This window comes from Melanostigma gelatinosum (assembly GCF_949748355.1).
Source record: "Melanostigma gelatinosum genome assembly, chromosome: 6".
In the NCBI taxonomy this organism is placed as follows: domain Eukaryota; kingdom Metazoa; phylum Chordata; class Actinopteri; order Perciformes; family Zoarcidae; genus Melanostigma; species Melanostigma gelatinosum.
In genome coordinates, this window is record NC_136639.1 from 18,423,679 (window position 1) to 18,435,910 (window position 12,232).

At 47.5% G+C, this 12,232-nt stretch overlaps 1 protein-coding gene across 1 annotated transcript; it reads right to left on the reverse strand.

The window, feature by feature from the left end:
• Positions 1–8,684: 8,684 nt before the first annotated feature.
• On the reverse strand, positions 8,685–9,579 carry LOC306778940 (uncharacterized protein). Its single transcript, XM_079270684.1, has 2 exons — positions 8,925–9,579; positions 8,685–8,776 (listed from the first exon to the last, which is right to left on the reverse strand). Exons 1-2 carry the CDS (start codon positions 9,576–9,578, stop codon positions 8,765–8,767), a joined length of 666 nt encoding a protein of 221 aa, XP_079126810.1. The 5' UTR covers position 9,579; the 3' UTR covers positions 8,685–8,764.
• Positions 9,580–12,232: the final 2,653 nt, after the last annotated feature.

Genomic DNA, 12,232 nt, shown 5'->3' on the forward strand with positions numbered 1-12,232 from the left:
CGACATCGGATTTCTGGTGATGGTAATGCTCACTGTGTGATTCTCAATGCTCTCTCATGCATTTGGAAATGATTAGGTCAGTAAACTTTTCCCCTTTGCCCATTGTATGGAAAATGCCAAGACGTGCTGTTTTGCAGGTGCAACTGAGAAGACATCACGAAAAAAAAGGAAGCTCCACTGAAAACAGCAAACCAAAAAATGTGAAAGGAACAGCTAACAGAAACTAACATCAGTGCTCAATATCACACATGTTTTGGAGTCTTTTTTGATTCTGTTATCTTTATATACAGATTAGTGACAAATTAAATGCAACCCCAACATAAAATGACGGTTTGGTGTGCAGAATTCCATTTCACGTGTTCATTCAATGCCACAATAACACATTCAAAGCGTTAACCTCGTTTAGGCAGCATCAGCTGTCGAAGAACGAACTTGCACGTATCAGAATACATTTGCATGAACACAAGTAGGCCAATGAAATTAGGCAATACCCCTAATCTGACATTGTTCTTTACAAAACGTGAACAATGGCATTTAAATCATACTTCATGCACGGACCAATGTATCAGTGAGAAGTTTGGCCAGCACGAGGTGTCAGAACAGCTTCAATGCTCCTGGGCACAGAAGCTACAAGTCTCTGCAAAACTACTGGAGAGATGGAACTTCATTCCTCAAAAATATATTTCCTTTTGGCGTGTCTCTAATCACCACAAGTGCTCAAGGTCTAGCGACTACAAAGGTCATGATTGAAATAATTTTCATACTGTTCAAAACACTTGGCCAGGCCCTGACTGGAGAAGCTGCAGTTGTTATGTTTCCCCACTCATTTATTCAGGTTTTCCTTTTGATCCCGACTCACCTGACTCGATGTTCTTGCACGTGAGCACATTTCTGAGCTAGTTTTTCCATTCTGTCAGGTCAAAACAATTTGAAAAAAAGTATAAAAACACTCATTGTTATGTATTTTGTTTACTGCTTTTGCATTCTGAAGTGCTGACAGAATGACATAAATGAGGTGGTAAAATATGTTAAAATTACAACTCTCTATCTCTGTTACCCTTCTGAGCATTAGTGAAAATTGTTTTACAACACATGAAACCAACGCTTTCATGTATTTTGTAAACATTCTGTGTTCTGCTTAAGTCGCAGATTCTGTCATACATGGATCCATGTTTCCTTTGATTTCACTTGCCTCACATGTCATATATTCTACGTGTGCAGATATGCACACAAACAGCCTCACACACACACACACACACACACACAGTATCACACACAGCGTGAGCGATTTGTAGCATGACATTGAAACTTCCCTTTGATCTTCGTGTAAGCAGAAGTCTGAGCTGTTTACTAATCAGTGAGTGAGAATAGAAAATAAAATATGCGTGCACAGTATCGCAGTAGTACACATACAGAATAGTGAGAGGGTACAAATACATGTTAGTAGGCGACGTGAGAGTCACTGTGACACTATTCACTGTCACACTGAATCCCCTTTGATAACCCATTGAACGGCAAATGACTCGTCATGAACTGGACTTAAATGCTGAACTTCTGGATCACAGTTTCTGAACGAGCGGGAGAAAAGGGAGTGGGTGTGGTGGAGATTGCAGGGGAAAGGATACAGGCACAGGAGTGAGGAGGGGAGAAAGAAAAAGCAACAACAAAAGAAGGTCTGAATGAAAGAGACACAGTTATGCTTAACCAGTTTTATTTGCTGCTGCTGCTGCTGGTCTCAGATCCAATTGAAACTATTTTTGGTTTTCTCATTTCAGGAGCTTAAACGTTTGGCTGATTTTCTTGTTATATGAGCACATATATATAGACGTTGGTGTTCTTTTGTTCTGTGGCCATAAAAGCCCCAAAATAGTTTATTGGCCATTAACTCATTTAAGGAACCAATAGTTGTACGTTTTAGATGATGGATGAGGATGAATGAATCGGGTCGTGATTATGTCTCCTCGATTTCTGTTATCTACTTCCTCTTTCAGATTTCTTCCCAGATGGACTTCCTGTGTTGCCCTGGAGACCATTCATCACCGTGACAACCATGTACACCGCCTTCAGTTATTGCTGCAGCCTATTATTATTATGAGAAGAAATGCAGCTCAATGCACTCTACGCTATACAATTCATATGGACCCCGTCTCGTTCACCATGGTTTGTGGATGGGACTTGTGTGCCGTGTTATCAGCGTTCATATGAAATCTGTTTGTCTTTTTCCCAAATTCTGTGTTTTCCATTTTATAAATTGTTTTCTGAATTTTGTGCTCTATGATTTTAGGCACATTTTGCCTTCAGAGAAAAGTGGCAGGTAAATACAATTTCAACAATTCATGAAATAATGTAAAAGAAATGTAATGAATATCCATGAATTTGATGCAACACAATATTGCGTTATTTCTTAATCAAAGAAAGTGATTTAATACGAGGTAAAACTCAATATTCCATCCTTTTGTAAAATAAGGTGCTCTAAATGTAGATTGCAGGGGCCAGGGATTGAACCAACAACCTTCCAATTAGTGGACAACCACTCTACCCCTAAGGTTTGTAATAGCTGGGCTTGATATTTTTGGTATATCCCTGAAACCGGGTGTGGCCTCAGCATGGCCCCCTCATTGTCTAGAACCGCTGCTGATTGGAAAATAGAAAATCATGGCATAACTTTTCATGTGTGAACTGCGCTAGCCGTCTCAGAGGGTCTCTTGTTCATGCCTGTTGTGTGTGTGTGTGTGTGTGTGTATGCGTGAGGAGCGCTGAACCTTGCCCTCAAGGACAGAGGCAGCGTAGCTTTTTTTCTGTTCATTCAGCTTTGTAGCTGATTCCATTTGTATCATCATGTTCATTGCATTGAAATTCTACGCATTTAAAACGTATACGACATGTTAGACTGGGGGAGCATGCCCCCTGAACCCCACAGAGGGTCCAAGGTCCACCATCACAGTCTCACAATATCACGTGGGAATCACTGTAATATTAAGTGCAACATAAAGTGAGCCTTATTGGCAATAATTTAGAGCTCTATATTGCAGGAAATCGTGCTTTCAGCTGTTAACTAAATATAAATGGTCATACCTCCCCGTGTCTGTCACTAATCTTGCACCCCCACTTTTAACTATAACTAGGTGGCCTTGTCCACCATTTTTGAAAGGAGAGAGAGAGTTCGATGCATACTCACCAACTGTACAAACATATATATATGTACGTCCTGTTGCTTTTCCAGAGATTCACTCCACGGTGCCACGCAAAGCACTTCAGCCTACTTTACTACTATGTACGTACAGAGGACAGAGTAGTAGTGAAAAAGAACTATCCTGATTGAAAAAATGTTACTGCTGGCTGACTTGTACTGAGCATTCTCAAAAATGGTTATTTAAATGCTCAACTACAGCTTTATAAAGGCTGAGAGGGGACAGAGGTGTATGCCTCAGAAAATGCAGCCTTAAACATGAATACACACAGGTGTTAAAGGATGAAAAGAACTCAGACAATCAAGTGCACACGCACGCACACACACGCACACACACACACACACACACACAGAGCACAGTTTTTCTACTCATTAAAAACAGTTTCCATGGCATTCAGAACTGTGCATTCAGTTAATGAAGAACCAGGCAATTATAACAAGAAGAGCAAACTATCTAGAAATTACTTTAATAACGTAATACCCAATGAACCACTTTCAAAAGGCAGCTCTAAAATATTTGTGTGCTTTTATTCATAAAATCACAGACTAATCATTGATCAGCACAAAAAGATGTGCTTGTACTTTTACAAGCAAATTGGGGTATGAATCTTTAATGACCCCCAATGTGACATTTTGTATTATTGTGCAGGCGTATAGGTTTATGGGATACATCATTGCTGTGAGCGAAGGCATTATATAGAAACCCACAACAGCAGTGTTGTTTACCTGTGGACCAATGAAGTATTGGCAAGAACACGATGCGCTTCAATTCCTCAATCTTAGAGCAACAGCAGAAGTAAAATCATCGCTTTTTAAGGCAACAATGCCTTAACCACTGAGAGTAAGTGGCCATGTTGCTGTATATGGTGCGGTTACTTGTCTAACTTGTAATATATTCACAGACATCATTAGCTTCTTACTGAAGAGAGAGATATGCCCTTCTTTATATCATGTTGAACAGAGAAACAGAGATCATTAAAGTTGAGTTGCACTGGATCCCACTCGGATAAAAATATTAAAATTCTGACACAGAGGGTGACAACTCCAAGACTTTCACAGCACGAAAAGACGCCAGTGGAAAAAATAAAAAATGTGTTCAGTATAGGCCAAAATAAGTCCTGAAATAATAAACATATAAAAGATGGATCCAAAGTACAAACGTCATCTTTTGCCATGTCTTTTGAAAGCGAGAGATTTGAAATGTGACAGTGAATCATTATCCGTAATATGACTCGGGACCTTTTTGAGGAAAAATAAGTGTGAGGAGCTTCTCCGTGTGAGCTCATTATTTTTAGGCTCAAAAAGTTGACTTCAGAGGGTTTTCTTACTCCATTTTTCCAACAGTTGTTTTCCAGAGTTATTCGAAAGAGAAGAAAAAAAGACAGAAAATATCTAATGAAACCAAACGAACTGGCAACCGCAAGCAACCAAACCCGATGGGTATCTTAATCATGCTGATATGATGGTGAAGATGTAAATAGTGTTCTACTTGTTTGTTTAAATGATTGTACTTCTAAGAGACGTTTTGCTTTAAAGTTTCATGAATATTCCAGATATTCATATTCTTTTGTGCACTGACATGTTTCTGCAGTTTAAAACTAATTAAATCAGTTATTTTGGAACATGTAGTCCGCAAAAAAAGACAAGATATCATCTACAGATACTGTGTGTACATGTGCAGACATCTACAACAATTTAACAAAATCAACCATCACATGAGAGTCAGAAAAGAAAAACACATTTCTAGATCTCTACCGTGTCAAATCCTATTTACTTGTGAGTGAGAAACTAATGGCTACCCGCTGTGTGCCTTGGGCAGAGTGTGGCACTTGCCAGCAGATCTTGATCCAGGGAACTGTCTCTCCATCTGTCTGAGAAAGATCCAAGTTAACTTGATCAGCCTCCAATCCTAAACTACATGTGTGGCCATGCACTCTAGGTACAGACCAAAAAGAACAAGACTGTGGATTGAGACCGACGCTATGTCGCTCTCCATAATCCATTGTACTCTGAGTGAAATAACAAGCTCAGAAATCTTAAAACATGTCTGTGTCAGTCCTCGGCTCCTCCACGGTCGAGATGGTTCAGGCACGCTGTCACGAGGCCCAATGGGCTTTTTTCTCTTTTGTTTTGGAGGCATGCTGGACACATTCAGGTGAGAGGAGACCCTGGCAGACCAAAGGCCTGCTGATGTGTAAGAACATTTTGCCACTGGAACACCTGGCAGTCGCACAGGAGCCAGGTGCTAGTGAGAGGATGTCTGGGCTGTCTTGCAATGGTCAGTGCAACTGTCTCACTGTGTGTGAGTGAACTCCATCTTGGAGCAGACTTTTTTTTTAAATCCCTTGGCCACCATATTATGAACTTTTACCGTAGAAATAACAATTTTGTGTGTTCATGGGAAAGCGTTCAGATAAATGTGTATTATATTATATAGCAAAGAGCTTATTATGAATTATTTGGTTGAGATGTGGTACATATTGTGACAGCCCCCGGGGTGGACAGGGGGTTTCACGACAACACTGACCAATAAACACAACCAGTCGGCAGATAAACGGTTCAAGTGAGGTTTTTACTGAAGGTAGAGAGGGGAAAGAGGTAGGATAGACACTCAAGAACACAATGTCCGCTTTCCAGAGGGAGGGTCGGTGTCCAATTCCACGGGTCGGTGCACAACGGGTATTCCTCAGACGGTCCAGGGCGCGGGCAGGAGCAGGGTAGTCGTACAGGCAGGGGTCGTGAGCCGGGCGGGTAGTCAGACGTTCCAGGGTGATCCAGGGGTAAGGCAGTCTTCTCCAAGGGGTTCGCTGTTTAGGCTACTTCTTCTTCTTCTTCTTCCTCTTCTACTCCTACTCTCTCCCGGTTTCCTGTTTCCTGGGCCCTTTTGTAGTCCCCTCCTCCTCCTCTGATAGGGTGTGGTCGCTCCCTCGTCTCTCCTCCTCAGGTGTTGCTTGTTGGGCTGATGGTGGTTTGGCGCTCTTTTCCATTCCCTGACATGGGGGCTCCGCCTCCATGTCATGCAATATCGTCCCTCTATCACTACCCCTCTGGGGTTGCCCCTCCGGCTGCCACATACCCCCCCCCTTAAATCCGACCTGGGGGGAGGACTGCTCCAGGAACCTAGGGCGTCCCGTCTTGACAGGGCGTCCGCGTTTCCATGAGCGGCCCCGGATCTGTGGACAACAGAGAAAGCATACGGCTGAAGGGATAAAAACCAGCGGGTGACCCTGGCGTTATTGTCTTTCGCTCTGGACATCCATACCAGGGGGGCGTGGTCCGTGACCAGGGTAAAGTGCCGTCCCAGCAGATAGTATTTCAATTCCCCCAGCGCCCATTTGATGGCCAAACATTCCTTCTCGACCGTGGCGTATCTTGTTTCTCTAGGTAATAGTTTTCTGCTTACGTATGTGATTGGGTGCTCCTCTCCATCCCTCAGCTGGGACAGGACGGCACCCACCCCGGTCTCGGAGGCATCCGTCTGTACCACCAACGGTTGGGTAAAGTCCGGGGTCACCAGCACTGGTTCGGAACAAAGTGCTTCCTTCAGCTTCTCGAAGGCGTCCTCGGTCTCTGCCGTCCAGACGATCCGATCTGGCAGCCGGTTTTTGGTTAGGTCCGTCAGGGGCGCTGCAAGGGCAGAGAACTGGGGAACAAAACGTCGGTAGTAGCTAGCTAGCCCAATGAATGCTCGTACCTGTTTCTTTGTGCGGGGGCGGGGCCACTCCCGGATCGCCTCGACTTTCCCTACCTGGGGCTTGACGCAGCCGCGGCCGATGGTGTACCCCAGGTAGTCAGCTTCCCGGAGGCCGAGGCGACATTTCTTGGGGTTGGCTGTCAGCCCCGCCCCTCGCAGAGCTTTCAGGACTGCTTCCAGTCTTTGGAGGTGAGCCCCCCATTCCTCCCCGTGTACGACGATGTCGTCCAGATAGGCTGCCGCGTATTCTCGATGGGGACGAAGTACCTGGTCCATCAGTCTCTGGTACGTGGGGGGGGCTCCGTGGAGACCGAACGGCAGCCTCTTATAGTGGTACAGGCCCATGGGAGTAGTGAAGGCCGTTTTTTCCCTGTCTTCGGGGGCCACTGCCACTTGCCAGTAGCCTTTAGTCAAGTCGAGGGTGGTTATGTATCTGGCCCTCCCGATGCGCTCTATCATTTCGTCCACCCTGGGCATCGGGTAGGCATCAAATTTTGAGATGGCGTTGAGCTGTCTAAAATCATTGCAGAATCTGACTGAGCCATCTGGTTTCGGAACCAACACTATAGGGCTGCACCACTCGCTAGTCGAGGGTTCGATGATGTCTGCCTCCAGCATACTCTGTACCTCTCTCTCTATCGCCCCCCGGCGGGCTTCGGGGATGCGGTACGGCCTTAGTTTTACCTTCTTCCCGGGCTCGGTGATTATCCGGTGTTGCACCAGTGTGGTGTATCCGGGGTCCGGGGAGAACACGTCTCGGAACCGATCCACCATTTCCCGGACGTCCTGCTTCTGCCGGGGGGTCAACTCTTCTCCCACGGGTACCTCGACTGGCTCTGTTTTTCCTGGGGGTGTAGAGAGAGAGAAACAGAGCATGGCATCCCTACTCACCCATTTCTTGAGAAGGTTAACATGATAAATCTTCGTCGGGTGCCTTCGACCTGGTTGCCTGACTCGGTAGTTTACCGGCCCCAATCTTTCCATAACTTCATAAGGTCCCCTCCATCGGGCTAAAAACTTACATTCCGCCGTGGGCACCAGGACCAACACCCGATCCCCTGGGTTAAACACTCGGGGTTGTGTTCCCCGGTTGTACACGCGGGCTTGGGCCGCCTGTGCCTCGGCCATGTGTTCTCGGACTATGGGCCAGAGTGATGCCATCCTCACCCTCATCTCCTCGACGTGGTCCACCATGGTGCGGTAGGGGGAGGGTTGGTGTTCCCAGGCTTCCTTGGCCAGGTCGAGTAGTCCCCGGGGTCGGCGACCGTACAGGAGCTCGAAGGGCGAGAATCCTGTAGACGCCTGGGGCACCTCTCTGATGGAGAACATAAGGAATGGCAGCAGTTGGTCCCAATTCTTACCGTCCTGGTCCATGGTCTTTTTCAGCATTTTTTTTAGTGTCTGGTTGAATCTCTCTACTAGGCCGTCCGTTTGGGGGTGATACACCGACGTCCTCAGTTGTGTCACCTTCAGCATGCCACACAGGTCCTTCATGATCCTAGACATGAACGGGGTCCCTTGGTCGGTGAGAATCTCCTCCGGTATTCCGACCCTGGAAAACAACATCACAAGCTCCCTTGCTATGCCCTTGGTGGCCATAGAGCGTAGGGGGATGGCTTCGGGATACCGGGTGGCGTAATCAACAATAACCAGGATGTACCTGTGTCCCCTGTTGGTCTTGGGTAGTGGCCCCACTAGGTCCATCCCGATCCTGCTGAAGGGGACGGTGATGATCGGCAGGGGCACCAGCGGGTTTCTGTGATGGGGTTGTGGGGCCACTTGTTGACATTCGGGGCAGCTCCGGCAGTAATCTTCGACGGCCTTTTTTATTCCGGGCCAGTGGAACCTGGCCCTCACCCTTTCCAGGGTTTTCTCCACTCCTAGATGGGCACCTAGGAGATGGGAGTGGGCTAACTGTAGGACAGAGGGTATAAAAGGACGTGGCACCAGTAACAACCTGAGGGGGGCCCCGTCCCTCATTACTACCTGGTATAGGAGCCCGTTATATATGGAAAAATGTGTGGGAGGGAGGTCTCTTACCCCGTCCAGTGGTCGTCCGTCTACGGCGGCCACCTGCCGAAGGGCGTTGGCTAGGTTGGGGTCCTCCAACTGGGCCGTCCCAAACCTCCCTGTGAGGGGCCCGGGTAAGATGGGCTCCTCCGGGTCCTGGGGAAACAGCCCGGCCAGCTCCTCTTCGTCGAGGGAGGGGGTATCTGCTTCCTCGGGGATGGGCGGCGCCTCTCCTTCGGGCTCACTGGGGCTGGAGGGTCCGTCGTTCTCGATGGCTGTGGCATAGACGTCATCGGGGTTGGGTTGGGTGGCCTCCACCAACGCCCGGGCCACGGCACTGGCGACTCCTTCCGATAGGGGAGAGGTGGAGATCTCCTCCCCCAGCCCACAGATGGCTTTCTTTTTGTACTTTCGGGGAGGGGTCGTACCTTGTTTCACCACCAGGCTGCGCCAAAGCTCCTGGAACACGGGCAGGTCTCGGCCGACGAGCACCTCTACGGGGAGTCCTTCCACGACTCCTGCAGTGCCGATGTATCTACCCCTCGTCGTGTAGATCTCTAGGGCGGTGGTGGGGTATTCGCGGGTCTCCCCATGGATGCACGTGACCGCTCGGGTGCCTGTTAGGAGCGGGTACTGAGCATACGTGGGTCTCACCAATGTAATGGCGCTCCCGGAGTCCACCATCGCTGAGGCGTCGCGGCCGTTGACTTTGACCGGGGTGAGGGGCATGTGGTCCTCGTGAGTGGCCCAGCATCCTGTAATCAAGCCGCATGGGCGACTCCCCTCACTGGCCGTGGGCATGGGTGCGTCCTGGCGGTGAGGGCATTCCCAGGCGATGTGCCCGATCTCGCCGCAGTTGTAGCACCTCCTCTCTTCCTGTCCAAACGCCGGCCGACGTCGGGGAAAGCCTGGGGGGAAGGAGGGAGACACATATTTATTTTCCTCAGTTTTAATTTTTTCTTTGCGGGTGGGCCTCTCTAATGTCTGGTTTCTTCCCCCACGCACTAAAGCTTGTGCTGCTTGGTAACCCTCCATTATTTCCACCAGGTCCTCGATGGTGCGGGGGTTTCTCTGGCCTGCCAATTTTTTTGCCTCATACGGGAGTGATCTGATGTATTTGTCCATGACCACGCGATCGGTGGGCGACACCTCTGTTGGCTCTGCGTGTAGCCAGGCCGTCGTAATCCTTTTGATCTCATGCATCTGGGCTCGCGGAGAAAGTGAGGCGTCATATGACCATTCATGAAATCGTTGGGCCTTTAAGAACAGCGTGACCCCGCATCGCTGTAACGCTTCCGCTTTCAAAACCCGGAAGTCAACTTTTCCAGCGCGCTCTAAGTCCTGATACGTTACTTGCGTTTCATTGATCAAAAAGGGGGCTATTAACTCTGCCCAGTGCTCTTCGGGCCATTTTTCGCGGAGTGCCGTTGTCTGGAATATTTGAAAAAAAACTTCAACATCGTCAGCTGCCGTTTGTTTGAGCATGAAGCGCGCTGGATTGGCTTTCTCCACGGTATGTTGCTCCTGTTGGTTTTGTAACATGCCCTTGATTTCGCTTTGCATGGCATCCGCGCGTTCTGTTTGCAATTCCATATATTTCTCCATTTGTATTTGCTGTTGGTATTGTTGTTGCTGCTGGGATTGGAGGATTTGCATTTGTACTTGCATGGCTTGTTCGTGGCGCTTTTGGGTTTCTTGGTTGCTAGCGATTAGCCCCGCTAGCAGCTCTTGAAATGGCACCGGGGTGGCCATGCTTACTGGGTCGGTTGGTCTATCGGTCAGCGTTGCCAGAACCGGGTTGTGCCCACGTTCTCCACCAAGTTGTGACAGCCCCCGGGGTGGACAGGGGGTTTCACGACAACACTGACCAATAAACACAACCAGTCGGCAGATAAACGGTTCAAGTGAGGTTTTTACTGAAGGTAGAGAGGGGAAAGAGGTAGGATAGACACTCAAGAACACAATGTCCGCTTTCCAGAGGGAGGGTCGGTGTCCAATTCCACGGGTCGGTGCACAACGGGTATTCCTCAGACGGTCCAGGGCGCGGGCAGGAGCAGGGTAGTCGTACAGGCAGGGGTCGTGAGCCGGGCGGGTAGTCAGACGTTCCAGGGTGATCCAGGGGTAAGGCAGTCTTCTCCAAGGGGTTCGCTGTTTAGGCTACTTCTTCTTCTTCTTCTTCTTCCTCTTCTACTCCTACTCTCTCCCGGTTTCCTGTTTCCTGGGCCCTTTTGTAGTCCCCTCCTCCTCCTCTGATAGGGTGTGGTCGCTCCCTCGTCTCTCCTCCTCAGGTGTTGCTTGTTGGGCTGATGGTGGTTTGGCGCTCTTTTCCATTCCCTGACATGGGGGCTCCGCCTCCATGTCATGCAATATCGTCCCTCTATCACTACCCCTCTGGGGTTGCCCCTCCGGCTGCCACAATATCTAATCACTTAATGACACACACACATGCACATGTATTATACAACCTTGGATGTATATGCATGTTTGAATTTACATTCAAGAGCTGATTAATTTAGCAACAAGCTGCCAACAAAACACAGTACATGTACCTCTAGTGCCAATTATCACTGTGTGTGTGTGTGTGTGTGTATTGATAATTTAAAGTAACAAGTTTGCCATCCCGATGGTGGTTACATTGAAACTGTCAGGTGACCTGTTTCCTCTAACGACCAATTTGAAGAGCAGTTTTCTCTCTTTGCACCGACACGCTGCTCTGTAAGAGGCCCCCAGACGCTTAACTAACCAATCTAAGGTAGAGGAAGAATATCATTTCAATTTCAATCTGTCTCGCTAAAGACTTATGAAGCAGACACTCCAGAGACCGTCTTGCTAAGCATATTACTATTACTGCTAGTTTTGCAACTTAAAAATAAATAAGAGAAAGAGAGAGAGAGAATAGTTACAAATTGAATTCCACTTGTCTTTCTCAGCTTTTGATGATGGATCCCTTATTGAATCCAACAAGACGGAGATTGGCAGGAATTCTCCCGAAAATTATATTGCAGAGATAAGCAATAATTAGTTTAATTAAAAGAACGGAATAGCTGTACCTAATATTCACGGATTACAGCTTAAGAAATGCAAAGATTTTGCTCATATAATTACATATAATTACAAAGTGAATACATTTGTAGCTAACTTTTGACTGTTTTGCAGCCATCAAAAAAAGGACAGGCATTTGACAGACGTGTTAGTTAATATAATCAGCACAGATTTGAATTTGATACGGGTCATATTGCCTTTGGATATTCAGAATTGGGCCTTATTCCGAATGTAGCAGTTGCTGATTAAGACATGTGGGCTATGCCGATATGATTCAGGTTTTGGGAGCATTCTTT

Coding starts and splice junctions, on each gene's coding strand:
- LOC306778940 (XM_079270684.1), bottom strand. CDS start 9,578: ATGGTGGACTCCGGGAGCGCCATTACATTGGTGAGACCCACGTATGCT.